The 21,870-nt window shown below is 39.8% G+C and overlaps 1 protein-coding gene across 1 annotated transcript in view; it reads right to left on the bottom strand.

Moving 5' to 3' along the window:
- Nucleotides 1–21,870, bottom strand: part of LOC309604475 (complement C4-B-like) — a gene marked incomplete at its 3' end in the record, with an annotated part of 47,726 nt that overhangs the window by 12,588 nt on the left and 13,268 nt on the right. The window contains exons 10-30 of the mRNA XM_082337853.1: nucleotides 20,717–20,832; nucleotides 20,185–20,352; nucleotides 19,251–19,448; nucleotides 16,725–16,916; nucleotides 15,213–15,362; nucleotides 14,677–14,803; nucleotides 14,401–14,472; nucleotides 13,330–13,530; nucleotides 12,302–12,413; nucleotides 12,004–12,074; nucleotides 10,932–11,071; nucleotides 9,590–9,802; nucleotides 8,244–8,295; nucleotides 7,633–7,713; nucleotides 6,371–6,574; nucleotides 4,785–4,860; nucleotides 4,239–4,395; nucleotides 2,642–2,737; nucleotides 2,148–2,316; nucleotides 1,033–1,199; nucleotides 426–584 (exon numbers count right to left, since the gene is read on the bottom strand). Coding sequence (XP_082193979.1) covers nucleotides 426–584; nucleotides 1,033–1,199; nucleotides 2,148–2,316; nucleotides 2,642–2,737; nucleotides 4,239–4,395; nucleotides 4,785–4,860; nucleotides 6,371–6,574; nucleotides 7,633–7,713; nucleotides 8,244–8,295; nucleotides 9,590–9,802; nucleotides 10,932–11,071; nucleotides 12,004–12,074; nucleotides 12,302–12,413; nucleotides 13,330–13,530; nucleotides 14,401–14,472; nucleotides 14,677–14,803; nucleotides 15,213–15,362; nucleotides 16,725–16,916; nucleotides 19,251–19,448; nucleotides 20,185–20,352; nucleotides 20,717–20,832 — 2,921 coding nt within the window. The remainder of the gene's footprint in view (nucleotides 1–425; nucleotides 585–1,032; nucleotides 1,200–2,147; nucleotides 2,317–2,641; nucleotides 2,738–4,238; nucleotides 4,396–4,784; nucleotides 4,861–6,370; nucleotides 6,575–7,632; nucleotides 7,714–8,243; nucleotides 8,296–9,589; nucleotides 9,803–10,931; nucleotides 11,072–12,003; nucleotides 12,075–12,301; nucleotides 12,414–13,329; nucleotides 13,531–14,400; nucleotides 14,473–14,676; nucleotides 14,804–15,212; nucleotides 15,363–16,724; nucleotides 16,917–19,250; nucleotides 19,449–20,184; nucleotides 20,353–20,716; nucleotides 20,833–21,870) is intronic.

Below are 21,870 nucleotides of genomic sequence, written 5' to 3'. Positions count from 1 at the left end.
TGTGCTAGGCTGGTGCATCTTACTCTGCTGTTCTGGGGCCCAGGAGACATATTTTCTCAACTTCACTCTCTCCTTTGTAGCCTGGATTTGACATTTTCACAGTTCCCCACACACTGAACATCAGAATATTCCCCTTCTTCCTCATTCCCTAGCAAGACTTGGGCTCCTGGCTGCTCTTCACTATTGAGAGTAATTCACATCACCAAAGTCCTTGAAGAGGCAGGAAAGGTCCTCTAAAGTCTGCTGCTTAGCATCTGTTATTTTTTTTTCTTTAAAAAAATTCTGTTGTTTTACAGATTAAATTATTAAAAAATATTATAAACAAGCTATATCATGATTGCTTAACATGAGAAAACCTAGGCCAGATGACCGAATATTTCTCCTGTTTGAGGAAAAAAAGCTTGAAACAGTGGATGGTTGTGTACCTCTAGCTGCTTCTGAATTGCTTCATCAGTATCAGTCAGAGTAATACTGTAGTCTTTTTGTCTTCCAGGTGTTCCCAGTTTTACAGTCAGGTTGGTGGAAACAGTGTTCAATGTCTGTATGCTGTATGCTGACAGAGCTTCTAGGGCCACCACTGTGTCCTAGGTGAGGAAGAAATGCAAAAAACCGAACGATTATGCCAGGTTATTTCAACAATATGTAAGATGACATGATCAGTCACCTGGAGCTATTCTTCAGTTTTATGTTTTTTGCTGCTTGGAACTTCTCCTGTATCTATCTGTTCCTACCTGCACAGACTATTTGTTTCATTTCCCAGCTTTTTCTTTTAGCATTAAAATCCTAAAACCACTGGAGTTCTGACCTTCGGTTATCATAAGTCTTCATAAAGACAGAGAATCTTTGCTGGCTTATAATAATTTTTTTTTGACCCATTTTTTATTAAGGAGCCAAAATCTTTAGTGCTTCATACACCAAAGAAGTTCAGGATTAACTGTTACGATGCTTTCAAACCTAAATAAAAAAAGTTTTTATGGGGTTTCTGTTTTCTTCCCTCCCCCTGAAACTCCACCCAAACTGGTGGCCAGGCACCTGTGTAGAGCAGTATCCTCCACCGTAGTTCCTTCTTTCTGTCAGCCATGTAGCAATAGGCCTTGCATACTCCATGTCTTTCAGGAGCAACGTTTGAAGCAATGCATAGGCAGTGGTTTCCACCGAGACTGCATCGTTGCCGTTTCCCCAGTAGCGCTGCTGCTTTGCTGCAAGAATAACTCAGTCTTGAATCCCCTTGGTAAAGACATTTGCCAAAAATTACTATTGCTCTACACAGCAGATATATCATGTCATAGCGCTGAGGAACCACAAGACACTGATGCTGGCATGAGAGCAACAAGTCAGCTGGGAAGCAGAGATAATAGACAAGGAAGCCCACAATTTTCAATTTTGACTTATCCAGCCATCACAGTCTAATGATCGTATTGTACAGCAATGTCCATCTGATGGCGTGGTAGCATTGTGTCTGGTGGTCCCCAAGAGATAATAGTATTAATTATATATAATTAACATATAGCCCATATGTCCAGTCTTGATTAGGGAGAAGCGTATTCCCTATGCTTGAACTATGGCTATTAAACCATAATGTATTTACCAAACAAATTGGGAGAAATTAATAGCGTGGCAGTGCAGCCACAAACCAACTGACTCAGCATTGACTGCAGCCACACAACAGAGTGGGGAAGAGGCGACATCCATGTGGAGCTGGAACAAAACACTCAGAACTGGCGGGGGACTTTGAAAGTAGGTGGGCTGGAAAAGACACCTTCCCTCTTGGTCATAAATCCAGTCTGGACTACTCCCATATGTAGCTGTTCATTTCTGTTTACCCATCAAAAGTTTCTTCTTTCTCAGCTGGCTTGGACTTTTTGTTTTTAATGCACTTTAGGGGTGTGAAACTTCGGTAGGCAGCAAGGGAAACAGAAAAACTAAATCACCGTTTATCATGGTTTTGTTCCAATTCCAGTATCAGATAAGATCATGATACAAATTTCACAATGCTAAGTTGTTACTTTATAGTGATATTAGTTATATAAATTACATATTACAATGTCAACATTGAATTGTATTTATATATTATAAATATATAGATTTATAAATATAGTATAAATAAAGTGCTTTCTAACTGAATTTTTAAGAATGGTTACCAGTACCTGCAACAAAAACAGAACAGCCCCTTAATTTTTCTTTCGCAAACCGGGCTTCTTCGCTATCAGACTGCACAAGCGTCAGGGCATAAGCAGTGATGGTTATAGAATAGCAGTTAGTATTCTTTGAAAGTTGATTTTTCATGTAAGCCACTGCTTTTCTAACCACTTGTACCTGTGAAAAGAGAATGGATCCATTTGAAAAGTTCATTCAGACCTACTAACTGTTACTGCTGGTGAGAGTACCAGGAAATTAGAATATGTCACTATAGTAACTTTTGAGACAATTTTAATAACTTTTGCTTAGTGATTAAAGCCATTGATGGTGGAGTGCGTAGCTTGAAACACCTTGTTGTACATTGTGTCACGGCATCTTTTCCTGTCCACCACAAATGTAAACCGACTTTTACCTCCCCATTTGCAGTACTTTAAGATAGGAGGGTGGACATGACATTGTGCAATAGCCTTCACGCTTAAAGATAAACAGTCAGGCTTCCTACCACTTCAGGTGACTTGTAGACCTGTAGAGTCTGTTGCAATGCTATAGTTACAAAGGCTGTCAAAGCCAAATCCTCTTCTGCTGACTTAATGCCACCCTGAAAGATGAAACAGGAAAAGGAAAAGTTTGTACATGTATATGCTTATGATTAAATTTAGAAAATCACTTTTCATAAAGTCAAGGACCTTGTTAAACCATCTGACCACAGACCATGTAGTTTTACCCTTTAATTTTGCTCAATAACTTGTGTCCGGCTAAAGTATATTTTCTACAATGGCAGCCAGTTTGCATTAAACAATATTAAGAGATTAGGAACCCACTACGTCCTTCAGCTAGTAATCAAATATTTAATTATATAACTTATAGTTAAAAATCTACAATTTCTCATTGGAATTTTCACTGCTTCAATTTCCAAGTGCTAGTGGGTTTTTTTTCTGTTTCTTTGCTACTCCCTATAGATTAAAAAGCCCTCTAACACACAGTTTTCTCCTGTAAAGCTATTTATACGCCACTACAAGATTTCTCTTCTTGATAAATTAAACACAGTGCCCTCATTAGCTTTTTCCCCCTGAAGATCTGCATTTTCATTCCTATTCTTCTTTATGATTCTTTTGCTCATGCTCTCCTTTGACAACAACCTTCTCCGTCTCCTTCTCCTAAGGATAGGTTGTTTGCTTGGAAAGACTTAAGTCTCTGTACAAAATTATCATACACAGCTCCTGAAGCAAATGTAATATCGAAGATAAATATCACAGCATGAACACAGGCCAAAAAAACCTTTGGCCAGTTCTTGAGCTGTTTTTTTTTCCCCAGCAGTGTTACATCAACTGTGGAACTGGCTTTGAGGGTGGAAGCCTCACTAGTGATTTGACAAAGAGGGTTAATAAATTTAATACATTTTTTTTTTTATAAGATCACTACAAAGGTATCCGCATTTTCAATGAATTCTGGAAGATGCACATTATTTTCATATCCTAGATACATGGACAGTGTAACAATTTTCTGTTTCTGGACACTTACAGGGGATGTGTAGACTAACATATGCAATTGGAAATTCTGATTAGGTATTAAGATTTTTTTTTCACCATGGGAGTGGTTAAATACTGAAACAGGTTACCCAGAGACACTGTGGGATATCCCCATCCTTGGAGGTACTCAAGACTCAGTTGGACACGGCCCTGTGCAATCTGATCTAACTAGACCTGTTCTGAGCAGCAGTTGGACTAGATGACCTCTGGAGGTACCTTCAAAACTAAATTATAGTTCTATGGCTCTATTGCCTTTGGCAATAAAAGGCATAAATTTTTACCAAGCACAAAGATCTCAGAATTAATTTTCTAAGTGGTCTAGAGGCATAGGTCAGCTGCAAAATTATCTAAGACTGGATTAAAAGATGAAGGTGGTGAAGTGCTAGCTGTGCATCTCTGACATAACAGACCTTTTAGCAAATTCATTTTACATTACAGATTTTGTGCTTCTTACACTACAGATTTCTTTTCTTTAGATACATTTCTTGTTACTCAACAACTCAGAATATTCCTTTCAATCCCTGGCAGCCCTAAATGTGCAACAGGTTCTTCTAAATATGGGTGACCTACCTGCATAGTCCTGTCCAATACTGGGTGAAGGTCATGGAATGAATCATCTGCCTGCTGTTGATTAATCAAGTAGGAAATCGAGTTGCGTATGTGACTGTCTTGGACACTAATGTATTCTCTGCACCTTGTGAGTACTTTAACAATGAATGCAGTTAACCTGCACAAAAGAAAATGTTCCAAACTTGTGCTGACATATATTTATAGAAGAGTATATTGACAGGAAAAGAAAAATACTGATTTTGTACATAGACTCATGTTCAATACAGTGTACTTGGTGGAACCTAGTGAGTTATCATTCAACATCAGCATAAACTCTGTTCTGACTCTGTGGCAAATGCAAAATAATCAGTGGCTTGGTATAAATCTTCATCAAGGACTAAACATGCTCTGAGACTTACACGGCTGACTATCCATGACAAAAGTATATAGGCAACACCATGTCCACCAGATTTTGAAAATCCATCCCCCCAGAAAAACCTCTGATGCATCAAATGATAATAGAGGTATTTTGGAAAAAAACAACCAACCAAACAAAAATACACTTACCATACACTACTGGGCGTTGTTTTAAACGCTCCATAGGAGCCATCCACCTTCTGAAACTCAATCAGCCTAGTATAACCTGCAGGAACAGGACAGCACATAACTCTTCAGAGAATACACATATTTCTTAGGCATTTTCATACATCACACATTCAGTATTGACTAGTGGAAGAGTACATGGAGGCTTTTACTGGTACATTAAGGAGGAAATGACTGGGTCAGCAGGCCTTTGACACAGAAAAAGCACTAGGCTTAGAAGGTGCTCGGTCTTGTTTGACTTAATTGAGACATGAGAATAACCTGAAAACTACAGGTATCTGTAGTTACAAAGCATTTTCTGTGTTGTGAGTCTTGGGAAACTTATTTCCCATTACTGACAACTTTTCAAGTTGTTGTTGACTTTATGGTGCATGGAATCAAAAAATATACAAAACGTCACCTCTTGTGTCAGACATAGGCTGAGAAATCATGAGTTGTGGCCTCTGATCTTGACTGCTATTATCTTGACAAAGTCTGTATCATAGCCACACAAGTCATTTTCTACCCTGGTGAACTTCAATAAGAATCAATAAAAGCATAATATAGGGACTAAATGCTGCTGATAATACCAAATACTCATCAGCAGGATCTCATGTCACTTTAGGCAATCTTAGGTAAACAGGCAAAGACCTCCATTCAGCAACTGTTAGCATGTTTTTAATCTCTATTTATACCCTTATTTTTCATGGATGAAGTGTGTGTCACGTTGTCTGAAGATCATAAAGACAGGTGCATTATATTGCTTTATGCCACGTGCACTCCACTACAGTTAGAAAGATCAGCTGTACATACTGATAACTCTTGGGCTCTATGTTAGTGCCTGTGAGCTGGAACACCTCCACTTCCACATGCTGTGGTCCTGGCTTTGCTGTACATTTAACACCAGCTTTGGATCACGTCTTGAAGTGGGCTCTTCAACAAGAAGCCTTGCAGCTGTCCTCTCCCTAAGGAAACTCCCTCCCTGGGTTGGTCCAAGGCTGTTGGAGTCATTCTAGCTCATGTAATGAATACAGAAGTGTGGAAGAGAAACTGTCAGTGTCATTATTACCATTGGGAATTTCCTTAGTGATACTCTTCTTGCCAACTACAGACATCTCCAGCAGAGATGCCTACATCCCAGCGGGCCATCCTAAGCACTGTCTATGATTCGTGGGGAGAAATGAGCATTTTTAGGACATAATTCATCTTGATGTATTTTGCACATCTACATTAGGAGATCAACTGGCTTTTGCTGTCCATTTACTCTGAAAAGAGTTGACGTTGATCAGGTCAGATTTTACTTTCTGCTTCTAAATTAGGCAACAGAGAGGGTGGACTGTGAATGTCAATACTGTACAATGTCAGATGTAGGCAATGCGTCACCTAAATCTTCCTCACCAATTCTGTTTCTCATGGCTGTCTGCAGATTGTCAGAGGCGTTTCTGTGTGGCTGTGTTAAGACAACGCTCACTCCTTTGGCAAGTAGCAATGGTTAGTGTGCAATGCAAAAGGATAATAAAGGCCATGTGTCCCTGTCGGTAGGCCTCTGGGTTTTTTTTTTCCCAGCATACCTTTTTCAATCATACTAATGGCTTCCTCCTTCCGTTCAGGATTAAAGTTCACCCACTGTTCACTGGCATCCAAGTACTCAATAGCATAGACTGCAGGGGCCATTTTCACCATTGTTTGCTCTGCACAGCCTGTGGGCACTTGAATAAGTTTCTCAACTCCAGTGAGACTAAGACAATTTTCAACAGGCTCGTCCATAATATTCCCTGTTGTAAAAAACACAAGTACATATCGTATTTCAAGCTGGCTGGTGTAACATGAAGAAAGGTGATACTAACTATAGGTTGACATTCCAGCATGGCCAGACACTTCTCATTATTAAACACTGTTTTCAGCTACTTAAGACTTTATAAAGCTGGAGAACAAGGATGAGGCGCCAGGCCCTGGGAAAGCTAGAGAAAGGAGGCTGGGGCAGTGAAGGAGCATGGAGGAGAAAGAGTCCTGAGGCTACTGGAGACAGGGAAGCAAGGAAAGGGGGGAAAGACTGGTGCTTCAGGTTCAGGCTGGAAAAGTCCTGTCAAACCAGACCTGATCCTCCCACAGAGGGCAAAAAGATCGTGCTTTAATCATGCCAAGCATTTTGTGCAGTTGTTTTTTTCTTTTCCTCTCTGCAATTTTCTCATTTGATGAATTCAAGCATCCCCACACTTTAGAACAGGGATTTGAAATGGAAGCCAATAGCCTTTGTGTCAAGAATGCATTATTGCACATTTTTCTGGGAAAAAAAAAATGTTTTTATCATTAATAAGAGTACTTGCTGGTAGATGTTTTTAAAATACACATGCATGAGTATATATATGTATATGTATACGATTATTTGATTAAATGAATCTGTGATTGCACATATCTTCTCTTTAGAAAAACAGAACTTTCCAGAATTTATAATCAGAGTCTGGCATCCTTATTTCTGAAGATTAAAGCAGATTTCTACAGACCTACATGCAGTGTGGGGTTATTAGAGAAGGTGAACTCTTCCCTCCTCCTCTGGCCTTCCCATAAAGTTAGCCTGGGCACAGCGAGGCAGGATGGACTGCATAAAGCTATTATATCCAACGCAAGTGAGAAGGAGTAGTTAGAAAGATGAAAGGTACTGTATCAGCCTTGGGGCTGTTTTGTTTTATGACCTGGGCATGCAGCACAGACCATTTAAGTCATAGCAGAAAAACTAGGAGGGAATGGAGACTCGACGTCCAGGAATGAGCAGCACAAAGGGGCATATTTCTTGTCACCTGTGGAGAAGTTATTGACAAAAAATGACATTTACCTTTCAGGCTAACAAACACGTGACTATCAGAACCCGGTACCATATCAGATGGTCTGTTCAGGTCCAGTGTATGGGAATTTACTGTAAATAAATAGTAAATAGAGATCTTCATCCAGACTCTTCAAACAAAAACATACAGTGCAATTTTAGAGCATGTTTTTCATTAAATATCTCACAGTTGATGGCAATTATGACAGAAATGTTATCAGAAACATTAAATGGAAATTTATGAAAAGAAAAATCTTTCTTAAATTGATTTAATTTTCAATCAATCATTAACAATATTTTTTGGCTTGAAATGAGGCTTGTTTTTAATACCTTTTAAGGCCCATTAATAAATGAACTAGATGCCTACTTAATATTTAAAGAGTGCTACCTTGAAACACAGAAGTAATACAAATAAATTCTAAAAATTTAGAATTAAATTATTTTTCTTTCCTGAGTCTTTTGCTATGTGTTGGATGAAGAGATTTGTGACAAGTTCTGGTCAACCAAAGCAATGTTTGTATGTTAAGAAGTATTTCACTGCACCCATCAGATATTCAAACCAAGCTTTACACCCCGTCCCTACCCCAACCCAAATCTGTATCTAATTCTTTTGTGTAACTTACAGCCACTGTTAATGCAAATAGTCTTTTCTTCTCTCTGTAAAACACCTTCTGCCTGTACAATTGAAGAAAGAAAAGTCAAAACTTTTGCAAACACACACCTGAAATTAAGTTGCATGAAAGTCATGATCTCCGCCCTTGCACTAGACCAGCAGGTGGCAGAAATAAGTTATTTTGGAGTGAGATGTCTCTCCAGGTAAAACTGAGGCTTCAAATCAGAATTTCAGTCTCCCAATTGAAATGCTAATAAACTCTACTGACTTTTTTTGGTTCTTATTGACATATTTCGCTGGATGAAATTCCTTTAACCAAAACTAACCCAGAAAAATTAAACTTCAAAGTTTATTCTCGGCTTTGAGAGCTGTACAAGTCAAGTTCATGGGTGGACTCACCTTTATAAACCTCTCATCTATGAAATCCACCAAGTTCTGAGTTCATCTTGTTGGTAAAACTTAAACTTTTTTTCCTTCTGATTTCCACACATCCCTCCTCCTACAGTTTCTATTTTAATAAAGCTATTTTTACAGACACTTTTAGTGTTTTGATACAGCATTGAACTCTTGAGACTGTGTCTATATCTAGAAAAGTTATGGCCTATAACAACAGCAGGTTCCCGGTATCCCATGTCTTATCTTTACCTACATGGCTATCCCCTGACATTAATGGTGCATGGATTCATATTTTGCACTTTTTGTGTGGATTGAAAATAGCCCTCAGTGGGCTACTTGGGTGCTGTAATGAGTTTGTGTCAGTCTGTATCGACTCTTGAAAAGTCATCTTTTCTAAAAGGCTTCTCCTTTCCATCATTTTGACAGAGAACTAAGGTATTAAATAATCAATACAACATCTTTGTGTGCCTGTATGTGTTTTACCTATGCAATTGTTAAGATTGAAGACCCATTAACTAGAAGGAATAAAATAGGGTTTAACTTTATGACTAGCAGAGAGTATTTCCTTCTCAAAATGTTGTTAGATGAACATCTTAAATCTTGGCTTCATAAGGGAAAAATAATTCTTATAAATGTTGATGAAGCAGGTGGAAGTTAAAGATTATGAGATGGGCACTGACTGCATGAAGGAAGTTGTTGCTGTGTCATGGCGAGAAGGATGCCTTTTTGCCATAGAGAACAATTCTTTCCATGTACACTACACAAAAGCCCACCACAGAGTTAAATTTCTTCCCCATGATATAGCTCAATCCTTGCTGAGAGACAGGCTTCCTGAGATTGCTTCCAGCCTTATGTTTCTACAATTTCACTCCCTCCACAAGAGCTCCACACTTGGTGAATGTTATATTTGAGGGGAAACACATATTCGTGAAGTGCCTGCCCTCAACTAGTAATACCTACCAAAACATTGAGGTTCTTCCTAATGCTATCAGTGTACCCAGAAACTGTGTCGAAAGCAGTGATAGTAATTGGAATTTCTCCCACAGTCAGAGGGACAACTGAGAAGTAGGCTGGTGTTGCAGAGTTCCCCTTTGCCACCAGCGTCAGCTGCACAGCCTTCTCTGTCGCCTCTGCGGTGCACAGCCCCTTCACTGCATCCATCGTCACTGTAACCTGCGGGAAAAGGCAATGCCTGCCGTCAGGCTTAGTGCATAACCACACAGGAAAAATACTCCAGCTCCACCATGTCTAGTTAAGAATGGGAAATGAGGAACAGGTATAACAGGAGACTAGCTATTGCTTAAAAAGGAAATGTGGACATTTTGCAAGACAGAAAGCATTTTTCACTTAACTCCCCTGAATTTACTATTCTCCATTTATAAAATGGGAAAACTTTTTCACCAAGAAGTGATCAAATGCTAGCACAGCTTGTCCAAAGAGTTTGTGGAGTCTTACTCCTTGGAGATATTCAATATCTGACTGGAAAAGGCCCTGAACAACCTGCTCTAACTGGACCTGCTCTGAGCAGAAGGTTGGACTAGAGACCTCTGGAGGTCCCTTCCAATCTAAACTGTTCTATGACCCTGTGGTCTGTTAACATTTATCTACATTGACTAGGGCTGTGAGGGTAAACCAGCTAGTATTTCTTCATTACACTGAATTTGCAATATAGTTTTGGCCTATCCCTGAACCACAGGGAAGTAAGAAGGATAGTACATTTTTATACATCCCAGCTCTACGCATTCAACACAGTTCAGAAGATGCTGGTCAAGCAGAGCTGGCTGAGAGATGGGAAGAGATGAAAAAAGAGCATCAGCCTGAGGATGATGGAGGCCCTAAGCCCAGCGACAACTATGGCCATATGCAGAGCTGGATAGGTGTCACATGCAGACAAAAAGTGGCTTTGCATTGCATGCACAATGAATTTTGTGGCTAACATATTGGATTGTGTGCTCATGATTTACCTCTGTATCTTGTGTACCTGCTTTATCAGCAGCTGGGTGTCACCCAGATCGGCAGGCAGCAAAAAAGTAGCGGGTTGCTTCAATGAAGGGGGAGAAGACATACCCAAAGACAAGGAATTTGGCTGTGTAACATGTTAAATAAAATCTGTTTTACAAAGTAAGTTTGATTAGCAAGCAGAACTGGATCCTGTCCTTGGGGAGACTTTCAAAATGGGAGCACAGTGTCTGGGCTGTAGGAGGGCACTGAAAGGTGGCTGGGTCATTTACATTAAATTATTACATAGCTATACATCTAGCTAGCTGGATGTGTATAGAACAGCAGTTGGTGGTAATACTACCTGGAGATCGGTGGGCAGATAGTTGTAAACCACTGCTTTTATTTCTAGTTGTTCATGTCGTCTGACCGAGTATGGTAATCTCAGGGATACAAAAAAGTCTTTGAAAACTGCAAAGGTGTGGGGGTCAGCTATGCAAAATCCTGGGATGAGAAAAAAAACAGAGTTGAGAATTACACACTTAACATCAGCTGGTAAAAAGTTAAATGTCTAATCAAAACTCATTGCCTGGGCTCCCCTGAGGTCAAGAGTAGGAGAGAGAGACAGGCATATCCAGAAAGCATTTCAACTCACTTGTGCTACAGACCTATCTCAGGGGTAGATGATTTGCCCTCTGGAGTCACTGCCATGGTTTTTGATAGATAAAATTTGGCAGGAGTGTTTGTAGCTTTTGAGAGTGAAATGTGGCCCAGCTTTCCTGCAAAGGCCATATTTAAAACACAATGCCCTTTCCTCGCTTTCTGTAAATAAACTCCATGCCCATCACTGCACCCCTGGATGAGCCTCCCTTTCCAAAGGGGAGTGGGCAGTACCAGGTGGACCCTTTGTCCTTCCTGCATGGTCCTAGTCAACCCCCAGGAGCTCCCAGAGGGCAACACCTGGGAGCATGGGCTCTCTGGTGTCCAGCCCTTGCTGATCCTCTGCTAGTCTCCTGGCGCTCTTCTCTGGCTTTCCAGAGAACACGAACTTTTATGCTTCTCTGAGATGGCCAGAACTCACTCCCAGAAATATTAAAATAAAAGTGGTGTTATTACTGCTACCATTCTTGTGGCTTCCTGGCCATGTGGAAGCTAAAATGAGATGGTTTATCAATTTGTTAGAATAGGAGACAGTTTTGGTTGTATCCTCCTTCAGAGCCCGCTTCATGTTTTTATAAATATATATATCTATCCCTTAAATTCTAGCTGGGCTTTAATATGGCATAAAAGAAAGGAGTAAATGTCATGACCAAAGCATTTTTTGTCTTTTTCAGTACAGACACTCTGTCAACGTAATGTTATATCTGTGTTTTAAAAAATATACATTCTCTATTCATCCATACAAAGCAACGAAATAAAATACCCAATACTTATACCTTTTTGGGGAGATATGCTTATTGCCTGAACTTCCCAGGTAGTTATAGAGTCAGGAACAAAGTTTTCTACACTAAGAAACACAAAATAAAATGTATTAGGAAGGATGTATAAAGTGTAAGCATTGTCATTTGATGAAGTTTGAGTACTGTAAGGGGAAAAAATTTTCCCTCAGTTGTGTAGACAAAGTACTTGAAAATATTCTGAATTCCTCTATATCAGATAACACATAAAGCTGATATTTATATGCATTTTACTGTACAAATTTAGACATATTCACCTAGTCAGGTAATACAGTACCTATGGTTTCCAGGGTTTTTCACTTCTTCAAAATTCCACCACCAGCTCTCAGGAAAATAACTGCGCAAGTTGACAGAGGTTTCATCAAACACTTCTTCATGGTCATCGTAGTCTGTAAAACAAGAGTGGGGTTTCTGTTCTGAAGTCTTTAGCTGCTGACCTTTCACTGTCTTGCAGAGAGTCAGTTTGTCAGAGAGAAAGCAGCATGAAAAATACTCTGAATGAAAATACTTCATCTGGGTTTCACTTTGTACATTAAAAAAAATGCTGAAAAAAGAGAAGAAATGACCAAAGACTGTCATTGAACAAAAGGATAATTCCTCTGTCCAAGTTCAGTAACTATATGCTGCCAAATAAGAAGAATATTCCCCTTTAGTAATGTGTAGCAAAGATGTTCCCACAGTCCCACTTTTGTGACAGACAGAGCATGAAAGGGGAGCTCTGAGAAAAATGGTAGAAGAAATTACACTTTGAATATGGTCATTTTCAACACAAAACATTTTTTTTTGTGACATGAGCTCTTGTGTGATCAGAGATAGACTTTGGGGAGAAGAAAGGAAGAAAGAGACAAAATTGTCCCTGGCTGAAGTGGCCCCTTCTCATCAGGTAGTGTCTTGGAGGTACTTGGGAGGTACCATAACAATAGTACCACTAATAAAATAGTCATGAATCTGAGACCACTCAGAGCCCTGAATAGAGACAACCATCCCCTTCTCTGCTCTGCCATTTACAGCCTCCTGGGGTGCAGGCAGGGGCCGACAGCTCCTCCATAAGGCTGTCCTGGGGCCAAAAGTGGCTAAAGCGATTCCTTTTCTCACCCCAAGAATTTACCCCGTCTCACTCCCACCTTCACAGCGTACGATTGTGAAGATGGAACGGCGTGTGGGTGCCACGCTGTACCAGGCTTACTGAAATGGTGATGGGAATACTTTCTCCCTGGCCCCACAGCATTAAATGTCCCTTAACCCTCCCTTGCCACCATATGAAGGGTAATTTTCTTTAGACAGTTCCATGCCGGCATTCTTTACATCGTGCCAAGCCCACTCTGGTCCTCCGCTTCGCCTCCTTCCTGAGGGCTGTGGCTTTCTCACAGCAGTCCTGGAAGGCATTTCTGCATGCAGGGGAGCCAGCCACCTTTGTTAGCCTTTTCGCACAAGAAAACCTCATGGGATTTAATTTCATTCCATCTTCACAGCATTTTTGTAGATCAGTGTTTTGATACTTGCTGGCTGCAGTATAATTAAAGACCAGCATTAGTGCAGTGGAAGTAGCAAGAAGTGCAAAGGTATTCATCATGCTCGTTCCTGTCATTCTTTGCAGTTAACATTAGTTGCTATTGCAACAGTCTACCTTCAGCCGGGGACCTGTTCTCCATCCTAAAACAGTCCGCAAACACAGAAGTAAAGCATGGGCCCTACGGCATCCTCGATGTTCTATTTTAAGCTTTCTCTTCAAATTCAGACTGTGAATTAAAAATACCTCCTTGGCACACTGGAATTAGATATCTTGATAGAAATAGCCATGGCAGTGTTCTCATTCTTGAATAAAGACACCGATTTCAAAGGAAGATCCCAGCTTCAAGCCTTCATGTTTTCTGGCAAGGGAATATCAATTTGTGTAAACTTTTTTATTTTTAACTTTAGGCTAAATATTATACCAGCTCTTCTCTTAATTGGAGCACAAAGTACCCAAACTGGCAAAACTTCAAAGCAGAATGTTGAGAAAAAAATAAAGGACCTATAAAGAAATTTCTGGCCACACAAATAGTTTTGAAAAACCTTGAAGCCATGACTGATTCTATGACATGATATCTAGTAGAAATACTTCACATTTGGGATTATAAAATGAGGGATTAGTTTTCGTTTGCAGCTGGGCCACTCTTTGGTTTTTGTTTCTGAGTTGTTTTGATAGATGATGTATCAGGTCACACAGCATAGTATACACACTTGTCCTACCTTATGCCATTTAACACAAGAACTGGGACTATGAATATCTTGGTATCCTTTACTATCTGATCACTTCTTGCCCCGTAGATCCCACCCAATTCCCTTTGCCTCCCCCTGCTAAGCCTTTCAGGCCACCCAGAGGAGCAGACATACCAAGTCCTGACATTTTCTTCTGCAAATCCAAAGATCTCTTCTGCCTTCTGTTAACCTGGAGGCATTTATAGCCTAGGAAAGCAGAACAGAAGAGCTTGGTCATGATACTATGACAGTAAGAGCCTGATAATTCAGGCTCTTCAGGAAGAAAAATCCACAGGCAAGGGAGATCATACAACATCATGATAAAATGTTTCTGATTTTTAAGCAGTCAGCCTCCCCAGATCTATAGTGGTCTTGTACAAACACCTAAAGTAAAGGGCGGTTTCCGCTTACCTTCCCGAATGTTGGATTTCATTGTATCTGATAAAAAGGCCAGACCAACATCAGTAAAAACTTGAACACTATTTGCTCCACCACCAGCAGAACATCCAAGATCATATGAATTCATAGCATTAAATACCTGCCAAGTAAAATAGCATAGACGGACTATACACACTTGAAAAATGCTTTTTTTTTTTTCACATTAAAACAATTCTTGTAGCCTTTGACTCTCAGAGGCACGACAAACTGGTGGTACAAGCTGCATTTGAAAACTGAGATTAAAGCTGAGAGATGTTCTAGCTGGGCAATGCTTTCAAGTAATGCTTTTTTAATTTACAAACTTGTCTGCTGCAGCATGGAAATCCCCAGCTTAAATTTATCATTCATCTTAAATAGATGCTAAATTGCAAAAGCAAAAACATTTTCAAGTTTAACAAAGCTGTGATTAAGCAATTAATAGCCATTAATTACATTTTGATCCTCTCATTAGTCATGGAAAATTTTGCTTGACTAGTAGATATGATATTTTCTTCTTACAGATATCTTACTTTTTTGGCTGTAAGCTTATTTTTCTTGTTCAGAATAAAAACTGCTTTATCAACCACAGCTAAGGCAACTGTTCCTGCATGGTCCGTTTCAATCAGTAAATTGACACTGTCTGTTGGTTCGTAGATCTCTTGTTTTGTTCTTACTTTAATCTAAATAGAAAATATTGAAACAAAAATGTCACATTTGTTAATAAAAAGCAAAGACTCTTTGGGCAGGGAATACTGGCAGCTGTGACGGTCAGCAGTTAGAGGCTGGGGGCATAGTCCTGTTTTGTGGTGTTTCTGCCTGGGATCCTGCCTTTTGGAAGATGTAGATGCAGATATCTCCCACTGGAGGACAATGTGGAGGGTTGAAAGATGTATCTGTGCAGGAGATGATTGGATGCTGCCTCTCAATGACACTTAAGCACCAGTGGGAATTAAAAGTATGTGTAAGGGCTTTGCTAAACTACGGCCTTCAACATCATTTTCCAGTGGAAAAAAAAATCACAATGAAATACGGTAAAAGACTAATTAATGTACAAAATTAACTGACTTAAACCAGCCTGTAATAGTACTACCTCCTTTCTATCTCACACTTGAATTTTTCAACATGACTGAGTTCAGATCTGGTGCATATCTGATGTGGACACTTCTGTGGTTTAGGAAGAAGTAGCCATGGTGATTATGAGATTAATAGGGAATTATTAACAGAAATGCCAACTTGAATGTTCCTGCATTTTGTCATCTTATCAATGAAATGTGTTAGAGATGGATAATTTTTCTTGCAAAGTTTTTCCGAATGGACTATCAACTTCTTTTTCCAAAACAAACATTTTCAGGGGTGAAAAAGTCATTTAAGATGGCTGACACTTTTCAGCAGTTGTGTTTCACAGTACTGGGAAAAATTCTTGTCTTATTTTTACCTTTTTACTTTATGGTACTAAAAAAGAGGAGGAAGAAGGTGAAAGAAAGGCTTAGAGGGACTCCTATTTTGTCCACACTATATTTTCTAATGTAAATTATTTTATCTTTTTTTAAAAGTTCTTTTGAAGTGCTACAAAATCTCAGAAAATTACTTTTAACAGGAATGAAAAAGCTTGAAAAATTACTTCAAATTGCTTTTTAAAAAATTTTCCAATAAATTGCTCTGCTTTCTTTAATTTGATGAACGTCACTACAAAACCACAAAGTTGTAGAGTCTGTCCCTCAACAATTGTGTCCGTGTTTCCCTGTGGTTTTCCAATATATAGACACTTGCAGAGGAGGATTTGTCTGTATGAAACTATATTTTTCATCTCTTTGAGGCACAATCTGTCCTATGGAAGAAAGCTATCTCTGCCATCACTCCTGGGAGCCTTTCCCAGATATACCTTTTAGCAAGAATCCTGACGACTCCCTTTTTCAATAAAAATGAAAATTTATGTCATGTCTTTCACTTTTAACCCCAGGCCTGCATTTGCTCTGCTGGTACCCCATGTTTTTGTTTTTATTTTGGCATAGAATAACAGAAGCTACTTCCTTTGAAAGTACCTTTCCTTCGCAGACATCCATAACGTCCACCCATACAGAATCAGCGACAATCTCTTGATGGCCCCCATTTGCAATGAAGTAGTAAGCTAAAAAGCGAAAGGCAGGCACCATCTTCTCAGTGATTTTAAGGTTTATTATTTTGTTTGAGGAGGGGACCCTTCCCAAAAGCTCAGCTTGTCCCTTTGCCACAACCTGCAAGGCAGAAACAAACAGAAATCAAGTATTTTGAATACACACTATACTGGGCATTATGTTGCATAATTTTATATATATACATAGAATTTTCTGAGGCCATTTTTAGTTAAAATTTATTCTCTTCTAATGGCACCTAATAGTTTTAATTCCCAACCTGTGTACCAGTAGCCTGGAAAAGACTAGCACACAGTGCCTCTCGCACAGGAGTGTGGTGGTAAGCCTCTGCAGCACTGGTCCTGTGGCCCAGGTTTGAACACAAATCTACCTCCCTCCACCCAGTCTTACAGCGTGAAAAGGGGGTCCCAGATGGCAGTCTTATTTTTGTCTTCTGCAATAACAGGTCAGCACCCCCAGGAGGGTATCACCTTTATTTAATCTGTCGTCAGTACTGAATCTTTCAGATGGTGTGGAGGTGTTGGAGCAGGAGGTTTCACTCAAAAAGTATTTGGTGTAAAGTATCATAGCCTGGCCCTTAACTGATTTCAGCCCATCTTGCACTATTTAATTCCTTTCTTCCCATGTTATGCTAATTATATTAATGGGTTGTCAGAGGAGTGGAAAACAGACACAGTGGCAGGACTGATAGTGCTCTTCCCTGAAAAAAATACATGCAGCTTTCCTAAATGCACAATGAATGGGCTTCAGGAAGAAACAAAGCCATGGTCTGAAACAAAGCCATGGTCTGAAAGCCTCATTGTCTTCATTTAGGTGACCAAAGTTTGGGAGAGAGCCTTACCCCTGAGCTCCAGCAGTATCTCCTACCACCCCTCCTACTCACCCTGCCTGCCCAGCACTGTGCCTTCCTGGAGCCTGGCAGTGGCAATTCCAACCCTATGCTAAGTCATCCAATTAAAATAAAACCCAAAACCTGAATTTAACTCCTAAAGATACAATTATTCTAATATATCAGAGTCTCATTAAAAATAAATGGGAACTGGTGCCCATAGTGCTTATCATCCTGGGAAATTTAAGCTGCCAAGGGAAATTACGATGAAGAGAGGGAGAAGGGGATTTAAACACATTTGACATTCAACAGATTCGCTCCTGGAATGTATCCATGAACACATATCCATGAACACATTTGTCTCCTTCTGCAAAATAAATACTTTGCATTCCTGGTCCCAGACTGAGCAGGATTGTTTCCTGGCTTTTCCATCTATAGAACTGCTTTTAAAGCCCAATTTCAGGATGTTATTTAGGGCCATAACAGCCAATGCCTTCAGTGATCCTTCATGACATTATTTGGTGGAAATAACAGTGACCTACCTGTTAGTTAACATCAGGTGCAGGTAATATAGAGCATGGTAATATAAGAAGCATGTGTTATTCATGAAATAAGCAACAGTTAACTACAAAAGGCATTTTCTGAGATATTCACGGTGCCCTAGAATACAACTACGTTTTCTAGTTGCAGGGACAGAATCTTATGGATATGTATGATCTGAGGTATATATAGGAATCAGACCAATAAAAATAATATTGGCTTCTTACAAGGAAAGAATACAGATTGGAAGGAGTGGGAAAGAAGAAGATCTGGATTAAGAGAAATCAAATTGTCATAGATATAGCGTAGAAGTTACCTGTCTAGGATTTCAGCTTTCAAGGCCGTCAGTTTAGTATTTTTCAAAAATATCCACATAATTATGCACACAAACATTACCCCATATGGACCTATTTGCTCTAGACGGTATTAGAAACTACAGACTAAAATTTGTACTCTTGTGTCCTTCTTCAAAAGAAAAATTTACAAAGATTTATATATTACATGCCCCAAAATATACACAAATATATAAAAATAACAGAATAATGGAATTTTAGTTTCTGGAAGGGACCTATGGAGATCTCTAGTCCAACTGCCTGCTCAAAGATGAGCCATCACCAGTGTAAGATTAGGTCAGATGTGGTTTTCTCTAGGTGAGTGTTGAATATTTCTGAGAATGGCAATTCCCTAAACTCTCTGGGGAACCTCTTCCAGTATTGCATTCATCACTAGTGAAAAGATTATTCCAAAATCAACCTCCCAGGCCATAATTTGTAGCCTTTGTACCTTGTTATATTGCATGGCACCACCTAGGACAGTTTGTCTCCGTTATGTCTGTAATTCCTCTTCAAGTAATTTTAGGTTGCTATTAAGTCACTCTTAGCCTCTTGACCAAACTGAACAAGCCCAGTTCACTCAGCCTCTCTTGGTAGGTCAGGTGTGCTAGGACACTGATCATCTCAGTTGCCCTTGCTGACCTGCTCCAGTTTCCCATGTATTAGTAACTAGACAGATGTTCTGGGTTGCATAATTTCTAAAAGAAATTACTGATATGCTACTATTCTGTTTACCATGTAATAGAAATAGTCAATCTTTCCACTGCCAGACTGATGGATAGCATTCAGGGTGATGCTTAAGGTATCTCCAGGTACCATGACAGTATGTGGGATGCTGATGCTAAGGTAGTTTGAGGAAGCAGACTGGTATCTTTCAGCTGTGATACTGGTTTCAGGTGATTCTAATTTTTCTTTTCCTTCTTCAGCCTTTACCTGTCAGGAAGAAAAGGACAGAGTGAGTAAAGTGTCCCTCAGGAGACAATATAGAGTGCCACGCTAAATTGATATCTTGCCAAGTTATTCAGAAAATGCTGGGAAATGAGATGAGTCACTGCTGAGACCTCATTAGCAGAGCCTGGGATCAAAAAATAGGATTTTCATTACTTTATTCTCTCACCCTCTTTTGTCTCTTGCTATATTTGCACTTGATATTTTTCAGGCTTGGTTCTTTCTGAATCAGAATCAATGGCTCAAAATCACAAAGTGATTTTGTACTTTGACAGCTTTTTTCCCTTTTTGTATTGTGCACAGAATTGAACCCTCTGAGTGTCTGGATGTACTCTACTGTCTGTATTGCTCAGGACCTTTTCCTTTACGATGTTCTCATCATTTTCTGTCACCTCTCATGGTGATATTCTTTACAGTCCCATGCTTCATGCCAGGAAAATGCACATCTGAACCACAAAAAAGCACCACTACCACCAACGTATGTCCTCCCAAAGCTTCAATGTATGAGAGCGTCCTTCACTTCAGTGAGACATCCCTCAGGCCCCTGTCTCTCTAACATATCACACAATCTGAACAAAGCTGTGCAGATGGTATAAGAAATCACGTTCCACCCTCTGTGCTAATTTAATGAAAACTGATAATCTTCATAGTAATTTGTAATTGTCTTGTGAGCTGTTCTTAGCAGTATATTTTTAAACATGGATGTTTGAGTTTTCTTTACCATTATTTGAAGCATCTGAGCATCTCCAGGGATATCGAATGTAAAGGGGATTAGACCGTCTTTATTAGAAAGTGCAGTCTTCTTCATTGGGGATTTTCCAGGCAAGGTAACAGTAGCAGTGACAGGCAGAGAGGCAGCAGGAGAGCCATCAATCAAAGTGACAGATGCCTATTGGAAAAAAATGTTTTTCTGTTACTTCAAGGAAATGCCTGGATTTAAAAAATGCCCACAAACAAGAAGCAATTATTTTTATAAACTGAGAAGAAAATCAAAACTGTACACATTAGTGTTTGAAAACTTGGTCTTTGAGAGAAGGGGGTAGCAATTGACTCAGTGTGGACTCCAGCTAAGGTAAAAATCTCTGAACACAGATTAACAGCTGCCCCAGATTTTCACTTAGCATCTATTAGATCTCAGCTGATCCCAGAGATACTTGTCTTTAACTATTAGAAGGTAAATTTCTAACTAATAGGGCAGATGTAAATCCCTTGCTATGGAGGCAAATGGACACGTTCGGCTAAATACTACATACCACAACAGAGAAGGGGGCTCCAGGCACAAAATACTTCTTGGTGTTAGACAGATCAACAACATAAGGAGATTTCACGAACTTCACATTGTTGAGTTCCTCTTCCCTTATCTCACCACCTGTTAATATCAAACAGTATGTGTTGCTATGGGAGCAATAACTATGTATTTGCATATTACCATAGCATCTGTCATTTCTGTTTTCTAGATTAAATGCGTTTTTAACAGTGTATATAAAGAAAACTGAAATATAATCCCTCCCCAAAGAGCTTCAGTCCTGAGAAAAGGAAGAGATGGGTGCAGGCAGATGGGGAACGCAATCAGAGACAGGCCAGTGCAAGTGCAGTGCGATGTGTGCGGTGCTCCAGCGAGCTGGCACTGGCAGGTGTGTGCTCCTGACAGCTCAGACACGGAGACCTGCAAAGTGTTTTTTTACTCACAACATAAAAATTCCCCTCTAACACATCGATCGGAACAAAGTGCCTGCAAGCACAGAGCACACTGGTACCACAGGAGCCACTGCGGCCATGCACTTCCCTTTCTGAGCTGTTGGGGCTTCGTTCCTGGGGGAAGGTTACATCAAAGTCCAACATAAAAGTCAATCAGAATCAATAGGTGGGTTTGGACCTTAGATCTCTAGTTTTCTGACAGAGGGGTTTTTTTTTTGACTACTGGTGAAAGTTAATATTGCCTAATATCATCTTCTGCAACTTTGGACCTACAAGATATCTTGAGCATCTGCTTCCCATCTAAGATTCTTCTAGTTAAACTACTCATTCTTCTAGCTATCTTCTAGTTAAACCACTACCCATAACTACTTCTAAAGGAAACAGTTACATGGCTTGCTTTAAACTAAGTGCATTTAGAAACATACTTTCAACGTCCTTATTTTTCACTTTGGCACTCCAAGGTTGAGAGGTGTCAGTAAAGACCACCAGCCTTGCTCTGTCATGCATACAAATAATACCAAACCCAGCAAGTACACAGGTGTGGAGGCAGCCTGCCTGTGGGGGAAAGAGGAAGCATGCACAGCGTGGTAGAGACCATGTCACACCATGAAATCTTATGTCCATCATGCTGGTGTAGCAGCAGAAGGTCTTTCAGCTCCTTTTACTCTTGCAATAAATGTTGTAGCAATAGTGCATGTAAGTACCTATG

The sequence above is a fragment of the Platalea leucorodia genome, assembly GCF_965183815.1.
Source record: "Platalea leucorodia genome assembly, chromosome: 2".
NCBI classification, from domain to species: Eukaryota; Metazoa; Chordata; class Aves; order Pelecaniformes; family Threskiornithidae; genus Platalea; species Platalea leucorodia.
Note: the sequence above shows the minus strand (reverse complement) of the source record. Positions and strands in the feature narration are given on the sequence as shown.